This window comes from Tursiops truncatus, chromosome 11 (genome assembly GCF_011762595.2).
Source record: "Tursiops truncatus isolate mTurTru1 chromosome 11, mTurTru1.mat.Y, whole genome shotgun sequence".
Taxonomy (NCBI): Eukaryota; Metazoa; Chordata; class Mammalia; order Artiodactyla; family Delphinidae; genus Tursiops; species Tursiops truncatus.
This window is the reverse complement of record NC_047044.1, coordinates 47,308,600-47,320,508: the sequence shown is the minus strand read 5'-3', so window position 1 is coordinate 47,320,508 and position 11,909 is coordinate 47,308,600. Positions and strand designations below refer to the sequence as shown.

General features: G+C 39.5%; 1 protein-coding gene across 5 annotated transcripts in view; it reads left to right on the top strand.

Annotated features, from left to right (window-relative positions):
• Window positions 1–1,954: 1,954 nt before the first annotated feature.
• The window catches only part of CPSF6 (cleavage and polyadenylation specific factor 6), a 29,249-nt gene continuing 19,294 nt past the window's right edge, over window positions 1,955–11,909 (top strand). For all 5 annotated transcript variants that reach the window (XM_019952636.3, XM_019952635.3, XM_019952634.3 and 2 more), the window contains exons 1-3: window positions 1,955–2,109; window positions 9,933–10,142; window positions 11,789–11,892. In XM_019952636.3, coding sequence (XP_019808195.1) covers window positions 2,050–2,109; window positions 9,933–10,142; window positions 11,789–11,892 — 374 coding nt within the window. In that variant the 5' untranslated portion in view covers window positions 1,955–2,049. The remainder of the gene's footprint in view (window positions 2,110–9,932; window positions 10,143–11,788; window positions 11,893–11,909) is intronic.

Sequence of the window (11,909 nt, the reverse complement as noted above, 5' to 3'; positions counted from 1 at the left end):
TACAATCTGTCTGCAGGACATATATTAAGTTAACCTTAAAAATGCATTCCAATATACTTTAGATGCAGACAAATACTGTTTGATTCCACTTATACGAGGTACCTAGAATAGTCAAATTCATAGAGTCAGAAACTGCATTGGTAGATGGGGGGGGTAGGGGCTTGGGGAGGGGGAACGGGGAGTTAGTGTTTAAAGGGGACAGAGTTTCAGTTTAGGAAGGTGAAAAATTCGGGAGATGGATGATGGTGAGAATTGTACAACAATTTGAGTGCTACTGAACTGTACAGTTAAATATGGTTAAAATGGTATGTTTTATATTATGTGACTTTTACCACAATAAAAAAACATTTAAAAAAATGTGCTAGACAAAAAGATGATTCATTTCCAGGGCTGGTTGGAGTGGGATGGCTAAAGATTACTTGACACTACTAAGAACGGTAGCAACTTAAAACTTAGAAATTGTCTATTTCCAGAATTTTCCATTTAATATTTTTGGATTGCAGTTGACCCCAGGTAACTGAAAACCTCTTTAATGGAGGACTGCTATATTGGTGGCAAAATCTTTCTTTATTAACCACGTGACTCCGGTTAAACCACTTTGGTTCTTTTTTTATTTTATTTATTTATTATTATTATTTTGCGGTACGCGGGCCTCTCACTGTTGTGGCCTCTCCCTTTGCGGAGCACAGGCTCTGGACGCGCAGGCTCAGCGGCCATGGCTCACGTGTCTAGTCGCTCCGCGTCATGTCGGACCTTCCCAGACCGGGGCACGAACCCGTGTCCCCTGCATCGGCAGGCGGACTCTCAACCACTGCGCCACCAGGGAAGCCCCGGTTCTTTTTTTAAAAAATAAATTTATTTATTTGATTTATTTCTTTTTGGCTGCATTGGGTCTTCGTTGCTGTGCACGGGTTTTCTCTAGTTGCGAAGAGCAGGTCTACTTTTTGTCGCGGTACTCGGGCTTCTTGCGGTGGCGGAGCACAGACTCTAGGCACACTGGCCTCAGTAGTTGTGGCACACGGGCTCAGTAGTTGCGGCTCACAGGCTCTAGAGCGCAGGCTCAGTAGTTGTGGCGCACGGGCGTAATTGCTCCGCAGCATGTGGGATTTTCCCGGACCAGGGCTCCAACCCAGCTCCCCTGCATTGGCAGGCGGATACCCAACCACCATGCCACTAGGAAAAACCGATTCTTTAGGTCTCTGTTCCCTTTCTCAACTGTAAAAGATGTTTGGATTTAATGACACCTTTTCCAGTTTTCTGACATTCTATGAGTCTAAGAGCGAAGCCCTTGCCTGAAGATACCTCCACCTTATAGGGTGGGTCCGAGGGGGACCGCATTCAAGTTAGAGGCATTTAAACTATCCCAGAGAAAACCAACTGCAGCTCAAAGGAGGAAACAAATGAAGAGAGATGAAAGGTTCGGGGTGGGGGGAGGTGGGACGCGGAGGAGAGGAAAGAAGACGATGCCGATGATACAGATGGAAAGATAAACAGCATGCAAATGACACAAGTAGCATGCAAATAACTAAAGATAATCATCAACGGGTAACTAGCGTTTACAAGGCAAACGAAATTCTGCTGGTCTCTGAGGTTGCAGGGGTGAGACATCCTCTCTGGGCGCTCACAGAAAGCGGAGCTACACTTTGTATTTCATCGTGACATAAAACTTCCACCTCTCTAAAAGCCCTGGTTGTGAGAAATGTAAGAAAAACCGAGAAATGAAAATATCACAAAACGCTTGAGTCTACCAGGGACAACGTGAAACCAAAGTCTCTGGAAATGACTGGGACCACCCCCGCCCCTCCCCGCCCCGCCCCCCAAGCCTAATCCAGACACACAAAAGAAACCGCTTGTGTCCTTCGAGGTGCAGTTTTGATTCTCCGCCTGCGGAACTGGCGGCAGCGGAGCAGACGCACGCCCCCTGCCGCCCCCGCCTCAGCCCTCGGAAGTGACGCAGCGCGCCCCGCCCCCGCCGCTAGATCCGCTGCTGCTGCCGCGGCGGGCGGACCTGCAGGAGGTAGCGGCGGCGGCGGCCGAGGCCGAGGGAAGATGGCGGACGGTGTGGACCACATAGACATTTACGCGGATGTGGGCGAAGAGTTCAACCAGGTACGTGAGGGCCCTGGACCCACGCCGCCGAAGTAGGCGGTGCTGCGGCCGGGATGCGGACCCGGGGCCCACCGTGGGCCGCGAGCCGCCGCGGCTGCAGCCCGTGCGCCCTTGGCGCCTGTGGGCCGCGCCGCCCGACCCAGGCGCGGCGCCTCCTCACCCCTCGTTCTAGCACGTCGTCTTGCGGGCGGCAGGCGCCGCCACCCGCCGCGGGTCCCCGAGCGCGGACGCGGGCCGCCGTGCAGCCGCCGCCGACCCCTCCCTCTCCGCTGCCTCGCTCCCCATTGTTGGCGGCGGCCGGCGGGCGCTTCCCGCCGTGTTAGGCCTGGGCGGAGGGGCGGCTTGTGCGCGGGGGGAGAACGGGCCGCCCCTGCGCCCCCTCCCCGGCCGCCGGGGCGAGGAGGAAGCCTGGCGGGGCGCGCGCCGGCCGCCGTCTCGCCCCCGGCCCTGCCGCTCGGGCTCCGATTCTTCCGGTCGCTCCATTTTGTCTCTGTCGGCGCACGGTCGCCTCATGGAAGGCCGCATTCACGGCCCTTTGTATCCCGCGCGCTCTGCTTCCTGCGCTCTCCTGCTCGTGTTTGCGACAGGTTTCGGCGTGGCGCCTTCTTCCTCCTCCCCTCACACTCCGGGAAGGCGGCTTCGTGGCGGGCAAGTTTGCAACAAGTCCTTTGACTTTCGGACCCATGGCTCGTGTTTAAAAAGTCGGTTCGCTGCCTCCCTGCCTCGGTGGCCCAGGGCTTGTAGTGCCTTTGAGGCCCAGTCGTTCGTGCTTGGCCTTTGTGATGAAAATACCTGTGAAGATAGGTGGCCCGGGCGAAAGGGAAGACTTGGACGCCCGAGGGCTGGATGGAACAAAAAAAGGCGGTAGCTCACCAAGAGATAAGAGGTGTGATGAAAGAATCTCACCCGAAATTCACGTGGTGTTGGTTTTAAAATGAAGGATTGTAGCTATGACCGGATTTCCGAAAGCAAAATGTTTACTGTCCTCCGAGGGGTTTTGAAAGGCTGGAGAAAGTGAGAATGCAAGGTTTTTCCGGTATCTCACTGGCCACAGTAGCCTAGAAGGACTAGCTGTGGAGCTATGATGTCTGATGTTGGGCATCCTTGCGAGGGGTTACTAGAGTAGTGACGTTTAAGCTGTAAGCCTACTGCTCACATCTCTACTCCCTTTTATGTAGTAACACATTTAAAAAATTAAATTGTGCGTAATTGCAGTGCACCTAATCGCTTTATCTCTTATATTTTCCAGGTCCATATGAGAAGCTTAGTAAAATTCTGGTTAATGTGTTTTTGTGGGTTTTTCCCCCTTCCATTAAGGATCTTATTTCTGACTAGGGGCTAAAGATTTTATTTTAAATAGGGAAAGCTAGAAATCTTTTCTGGTTTTTTTGAGGGATGATTGTGCCCCTGGTTTAAATATTAGAAAAAAAATGCAATTAGCTTTAAATGTTTCCTACTCAGATAAAGACTGAATATTTAAATGTAACCCACTGTAATCAAACATTAAGTTTAAAAATTTTTCTTTTTTGTTGTGTTTATATTTTGGATATATGATGCCTGAGTTGTGTCAATGACAGTTTAGAAAATTACCTTGAGTGCTAAACAGAGTCAGATTCTAATCCTTTTTTAAGGTCAGTAGACAAAGACTTCTCAGGAAATTTCTTTTCCTTTTATTTATCAAATAAGTGTAACATTCCATCGAAAAGGGGTCCATATCTGGAAGTAAAGGAAGAGTTAAATGTTCAAGACAGTCTTCATTAGCTTTCTTACAAGAAAATATATGTGCTTTGTCTTTCTACCCACAATAAAGGAAGAATTGGGCTACAATTTTAGAAGTTGAGCTTTCTTCAGAACCTTTTAATTAAATATTTTTTAGGCTTTTGCCTGTTTAATTTGGGATGGGCATTTCTCTAACCTGTATAGCTGGATGTAGTGATACTTGCTTATCCCTGTGCAGCAACTAGTGCTGACTGAGCAGGAGGTAAGAAGAGGTTAAAATTCTGTGACCCTGATGAGGAACTGCTTTAAAGGGTTCTTTTAAAAATGTAACTTTTTGTTGATTTGTACATATAGTATTATATTTCACACATAGTTGCATGATTTTTACTAGAAAGATATTTATACTTTTCAATCGGTTAATGGGATTAAAGAGACTTTGTTTTTGTTATTATTTTGCATATCACTGGCCTTTGTAATCTGCTTGCTGTGGTAATTCCTGTTTAAAATATGGCCACATAAGGATAGTTGGTGGGTTTTAAGGTTCATCCTTCATTTTTAATAATGTTACTATCATTGAAATATTTATCTGAAATTTTATCAGAATTAGAGGCAACTACAAAATTATTATTGATTGTTTTATTTTGCACTCTTACTTTGCACTGACATTACTTCTGCTGGTTGCTGTAGTAAACTATGACTTTTTTTTGGCTGTGTTGGGTCTTCGTTGCTGCACACAGGCTTTCTCTAGTTACGGTGAGCGTGGCTTCTCTTGTTGCGGAGCACAGGCTCTAGAGCGCAGGCTCAGTAGTTGCGGCACTCTAGAGCGCAGGCTCAGTAGTTGTGGCGCACGGGCTTAGCTGCTCCGCGGCATGTGGGATCTTCCTGGACCAGGGTTCGATCCCGTGTCCCCTGCACTGGCAGGCGGATTCTTAACCACTGCGCCACCAGGGAAGTCCCAACTATGACTCTTTATTTTGTTGTAGTTGAGTAAAATGTTTTGCTAAGTATAACGGGTCATGACTTTGGCTTCTAAACTGCTGTAAACATTTGAAAAAAATCTTTGTTCTTCAATGTGAGCTGTAGTTTTAATTGCACAGTATGCTTTGAAATTCTTTGTAATACATGTATTTTTCATTTTTTTAAATTTTAAATGGTCATACTTTTATGATGCTTTTTTTTCCATGTGTGTTTTGGTATAGAACAGTATAATAAACCTATTTCAAAATATGAGATATTCTGCTGTCTTAGAAGAAACTTTCATTTGGATATGGTGTGAGAAAAAGTTAGTGAAACTATAGAATAGTTCCTTTCTTCACCAGATGAATTAAGAATGGAGAATGAAGAATGAAATTGGAGAAAGGGAGAAGGCACAAGGGACTCAACTATTCCTTATAGCTGCTCTTTTAGTTCTTAAGTTGAAGGTCTTTGCATGTAACCAACCAAATTGAGAACAGTTGCTCCAGTGGAAGAATTTGAACTTCCAAACCTCTACCTTGGATTTGGAGTTGAGAAGAAAGTGGGTGGTTTCAGCCTCTATAGTGTGTATCAATTCAGTTTGAACTGGGATTTGTACTTGAAGGTAGTAGTTACTAGCCTAATATTTAATAATTATAGATTTTTATTTTGACCAAAACTAAATTAAATTTTTTAACTCAATTGTTTAATATATCTTGAGTATTTGTTATACGCCAACAAGGAAGGATACAAAGTTTAGATAGTCTGTCCTTAGAGTGCACTGTAGTGGGATTGGGAGACAAATACATAAATATAACACTGACAGGTCATGTGTTATAGAAACCACTCCTTTATGTGTATCTTTATCTGTAGAATTTTTGTTGGCAGAGGAGAGGAAAGTCAGATTCTATGAACTTCGGGAAAGCTTATGCTGGGTGCGTTGAAATGGTGTGTATTTTGCTTGTTTGGGGAGCAAAAGCTCTTAATGTGGCATTTAGTTATTGATGTACCTGGTGGTAGGTCACTGATAGCAGTGCTCACTTAGTAATCTGACCATCCAACTTTAAAATGAAAATGTATATAGGTAGTGGGAAAGAATTCATTTGGAAGCTAGAGACCTAGACATGCTTATAACTCTACTTGCCTTTATATCATGAGTCGTTATAGTTTATATTTAGTTATTGTGTATCTACTATAGCCAATGTCTAGCTAATTTTGGAAAATAAGTTTATTAGGCAAATATCAGTGAAATCTTATTTCTGATAAATTTATGTTGAATAGAGAACCCTCTAAGATAAGGCTTGTAAGGTGGAAACTGAGGTAGGTAGAGATTGATTCAGAAACTTGGATAGAAGAAATGTTTAGGGGAGCTGGAACTCTTCTTACTCAGTTTTATTATTTATGAGTAGTTCATTCAGTTGCCCACTTTGTGGTTTATGTGGCATATTTTTAGTACCAAGTTGGCTTCCTTACCATTAGTTGAGCTTTTTACAGGGATTACAAACTAATTTTAATATCTACTTGAAACAGACAAAATCAGAAAGTGAAGTATTTTAAAAAGATAAATATGTATTAGATTATTTGCTGTTGGATTTTATGTGCTGGTATATTATATTCTCTTCCATGGTATAGAATACATTTTGTAAATGCAAAATAAAACCTTTCCCCCTGCTATATTTCTCTAAATGGAAATGACTATTAAATTTCCTTTTTTTTTTTTACTGCGAAGACTTTGAACAAGTGGCCTTTGCTGTGCCATTAGTGGTAGTATCATAGAATGCAGGAGTGGTATTAATACAATTTTAGGACCACCAAAAGCAGTCTTGGGCCTATCAGGGAGAGTGAAAATATAGTACAACTATACCACAGTCATCCCAATAATGGTATACAGTATATCTGTGACATGAAAATTTTATGGGAGGTGATTAGGGAAAGTATGTCTAAAAAATAATTCTTTGGAGGGAGGGGTTAACGATAATGAAAAAAAGGTTGAGAAACACTGCTTTTAAAAGGAGCTGATTGAATTTTGGTTATTTTACTATCCATCTTAATTTAAGTGTTTTCTCTGACTGGGCAACAGCTACTCATATATCATGAGGAACATAATCTTGAAGTGTACAATCTTGAAAGGATACCTTGCCTTTAAAATGATTATAGTAATTAGAATGTAGGGAATGAAATAACTTAGTGGATTTTTTAACAAACCCTAAGAGCTGTTGCCTACTGGAATTTATATATAATGTACGGCTCTATTGGTGATTAGCTGCTATGAAAAGTAGATAGTTACAATTGGGCAGTATTTGGTATCTAAAATAATTAGAGGGGTAATGTTGATTATTTTTTGTTGTTGTTGTTTTTGAATGCCATTAAAATTTCCTAATGGTAATGATCAAAAAGACTACATAGTAGAACTTGACACTGTGGGCTATCTCTCTTTGACAAAGTTTGTCCAATAGACTTTCAGAGCTCACCTTCTTTATTTGTGACCCATGATATACATTTTCCATAATTTCTGAATGTGCATGTTTTCCCCCTTTTTAGAGTGGGAACAGAAAGTAGGATGTGTTCTGTGTGTGTATATATATATATATTTTTTTCCTTAATCTGGAGGATAGGTGTGATATGCTAAAGCTGAAAAGGAAGATTACTGATACTACAGAAGAGTATGTGTTTTGAGTTGCATTTTAGTAATGGTGGCAAATGTATTCAGATTCATTAATATTTTTTCACCAAGTCCAAATGCATACCATTGGGGCTAGAAGTACAGGCTGTGGCCTTGGAACTGAGCGAACCTAACTAGTCCACATGGAGATCAGACCCCAGGACCATGGTCTCAATTAGCATCATACTTCAACCAATTGGAAGCAGTCCAGCTACCAGACAAAATGGCTGATCCTAAATATTGGTAGAATCATATCAGTATGGAAAATTGGTTGGTGTCAACATAGGAATTCGTGGATGGACAAAAATAGTAAGTCATGGTGATTCACCAGGTTAGTGTAGCTGCAATTATGCTTGTAAATGATGTCTACTTATGTGAACATTTTCCTAGATTTACAACTAATGAAAAATCATGTTGTGTTAACCTGTTTCATGAAAGTGTAAATCTAAATACTTTTATTTGAGTGCTGCTATTAATAACCCTTGCATTCTCTTTTACTCTCCCTCAGAACATATAGTGTGATTATAGTCTCTGCTGAGGAGGATGGAAACACAACTCCTTTTGAATAATAGTAATAATAATTCTACTTGATGTACAGAACTGGATTGCCAAAGAGTCTAAAGTGCCCACTACCCCTTGCGGGAAGGTTTTTAGTATCTTAAGTGTGTGGAATCACTGCTGCAGCCATGCCACCTGAAGCTTCAGCTACACTGAAACTTCATAACAAAACTCACCCTTCTTTTTTCTAATTTTTGCTATCACTGCGATTTGATCATGTTGCTTGGTTTTTGAAAACTCAGTTCTCAAAGGTTATTTTGGTATTGTTGTACAAACAAAATTATGGCATTATTCAGTGACTTGTCTTAGTTTCTGCCCATTGCTAATGATGGTTTTGTTCTCTGACTTACCTTGAGATTTTTGTTCCTTGTTAAATGTTACAGACATTCAACCTGGTTAACAATGTTATGTAGAGATTCTGTTACATAATCAGTAAATTGGATAACTTCGTTATGCAGAAGGTTACCTGAAATGACTTTACAAATTTCAGGTCCCTTTGGCTATGCATTATAAGTGGTATTTCCCCTTCTAGATTTTTTTCTTCTTTTTCTGTTTCTTTTTTAAAAAATCTTTTTCTGGCTTCCTTCTGAATAACAAAACAACAGCCATGTTCCCTTGGGGCCTATAATAAAAATATTTTGTTGATCTGTTCACAGTCATCACAGATATCTTCTCTGTGTCATTCTTTATCCATATAATAGTCCCTAAAACTATTAGCTTTTCCTTATGTGCCATTTGTATTCATCCTTAGTGAATTGTATTAATGGAGATGATATGAGTTATGTCTGAACTCTTTAAGTTTATTGTTTCCTAAGTGCAATTGCCTCTCTTCCCTTATTATCTCAAATATTCTACCTCATAAGAATAAAATAGTTCACATCCATCTAGGTACTTGGCGGTGGAAAGGGAGGAAGATAAAAATAGAACTTTTCCTCTGATACTGGCTAGTCAAGCCTGTGGCCCAGTAACTGTTACCAAAGGCAATTTAAATGGTGTTCAGTGTTCTGCCAGTACCTGCATTTCATTTTTCTTGTGCTTATTTACAGATTGAACCCTATTTTTCCATTTTTCTCCTGTTCACATATTTGGTTTTTTTTCGTTTACCTCTTACTTGCATATCACTTGGGCATGTAAGTGGCATCTACTAGCATTGCTTTAATTCTGCTGCTGACAATGGCAAAGCTTTACTAGATCCTTGTTCGTATCCCTTTTCTCTTGGCTATGTAGATATCTTTTGCCAATTGACTAAGAAGTCAGGTAAGCATTAACTCTTTGTTGACGGAGAATAATGAAACTATTAATAGATACTAATTTGGATAGTTTAACCTGTGTTTTATTTATTGTTTCTCTTTCCCCTGTTCATTTGTTGTGACATACGGAATCATTTACATACTCACATTTCTTTATCCCTTTCCTATGGCTTAGCTCACTATGCTTTTTCTAAAACTAATAGCTTTCAGAGTTGGGAAGCAAGATACTGAATACCAAAGAAAACAATAGTTGTATTTTTCTGTTAAATATTAAAATATTTGTAATGGCTCTGATTTTTGTGATATTTTTGTGTCAAAAAAATGTAAGCCCATCTATTTGTATTCATGTGTTGTTTTAGAGTATTTTATTTCCATGGAAAGTTTTTTATTATTACTTTATTTTGTCTACATGTTATTCTATTCCTAGAGGAATGTTATTTCCTGTATTATAATAAATATCGGTGGGAAAATAGGATTGATTGTATAGAAATTCGCTTTATAGGCACTGTTCAAGAAGAATACGTCTGTGGCATAAAGTGAAAAGATTTGTACTGAGATCTTTGGCTGTTTCTGTCTTCTACCAAATGTTTAAAACAAAATAGTTGAATGAATTTGCATTCAAATCTGTTTAGTAGTAGTCTGACTATTGTATAATCTAGAGCATTATTTCTGTATCTCAGGAAGCTGAATATGGTGGGCATGATCAGATAGATTTGTATGATGATGTCATCTCTCCATCTGCAAATAATGGAGATGCCCCAGAAGATCGGGATTACATGGATACTCTCCCACCAACTGTTGGTGATGATGTGGGTAAAGGAGCAGCACCAAATGTTGTCTATACATATACTGGAAAGAGAATTGCATTATATATTGGAAATCTAACATGGGTAAGTGACTTAACATATGAATAAAAGCATAGGTGATTGATTTCAAACTGCTTCAGTAGTTGGTTTTCTCCAGTTTTATAAAATAAGAATTTGAAGTTACTAGATTGGTTCTACATGCTTCCTTATGCAACAAGGAGGGAAATACAAGTACCTTTAAAATATCGTAAATTCCAAATCTTCTAGTTCTGAATTTTGTAGACATTCAACTTGTTTTGGTAGAGATTCCAGTTAAATATAGTTCGATTTTATCTTCAAATCAATTCTTTTTATTTTACTACTCCTACACTTCAGCTATCCCAGTTTTACAAAGAAAAATGCTCACATAAAGGTCTCAAACCGAGATTCAGAAGTGCAGGAGAGAAACACAGTACACCTCCTGGTTTTAAGAGTTTTCATTATCTAAATCATACTACAGACGTGTTGAGTTTCATTTTTGCTCATAAATTTGAAATCTGATTTATGGAAATGCTGCTATGTACATTGTATTTTAATTTGGGTTATTTATGAGACTGTAGGATTATTATTGGTTGGGAGTTTCATTAGCTGGATGTTCAGTGTTATCTATATTTTATTAGTATTAAATCTTAAATATTTACTAAAATAGTTCTATAGAATTTTTGAATCTCTACTTAGAAGCATTTGTTACACATAATTGAAAATTTTTTAGTTGTCTAGAAATCAAAACTTGTTACTGTTCCATTTCCTTAATAGCATTTTATTTTTAAATGTTTACATTTTTAAAAAACTAATTGATCTATCTCCCACTACCCAGTCTGAAGAAATTTTTTTTTTTAAGTTTTTTGGGTTTTTTTTTTTTGATGTGGACCATTTTTAAAGTCTTTATTGAATTTGTTACAGTATTGCTTCTGTTTTATGTTTTGGTTTTTTGGCTCTGAGGCATGTGGGATCTTAGTTCTCCAACCAGGGATTGAACCCACACCGCCTGCATTGGAAGGCAAAGTTTTAACCACTGGACCGCCAGGGAAGCCCCTGAGCAATTTTTAAATATTGGAGACAGTAGCAATGTAGTTATGAAGAGTATGGTTGCTAAGTAAGCCTCTGAATCTTAGTTTTTACATACGTTAGTTTTATAACCTTGGAAAAGCTCTTTAACCTCTCTATAACCTCTCTATCCCATGTGTAAAATGGGAGTGATATAGGACTTTTATGTTTTAAGAATTAAATAGTTGATATAAAGTACATGGTAGGTACTCAGTACATGTTAGATGTTTTGTTTTGTTTTTTTCCATCTTGCATTGAAACATAAGATGGAGTTTATTTCCCCAAATAATTTCCTTTAAGGAAAGGAAGTGACAAGTGACATTGGTTTTATTGAAAATTTAAAGTTGTAGCAGTTGAAAGCTGGAAGAGACCAAAAACTCATTAAGAGTTTAAAAAAAAAAAAAATCTATGTTCTCTCTAAGGGTATGTAGCTTCTAATTTCCAAAACTCTTATCAAGGGATAAAATTATATCCTCAGGTGCTTTTGTGCTATTTAAAAATTGAAGGCTGACTGGCAGTAATTGTACTTAATTTGCACTGAGCTTTTTCTCTTGTTTATCCTGAGTTTACCCTTAAAAAATAAATGGAAACAATAAAAATCTTGGATATGTTTTGATGGTTAATGAGGGGGAAATATCTTGCAGTGGACAACAGATGAAGACTTAACTGAAGCAGTTCATTCTTTGGGCGTAAATGATATTTTGGAGATAAAATTTTTTGAAAATCGGGCAAATGGCCAGTCAAAGGGGTAAGAATTTTGTTTTA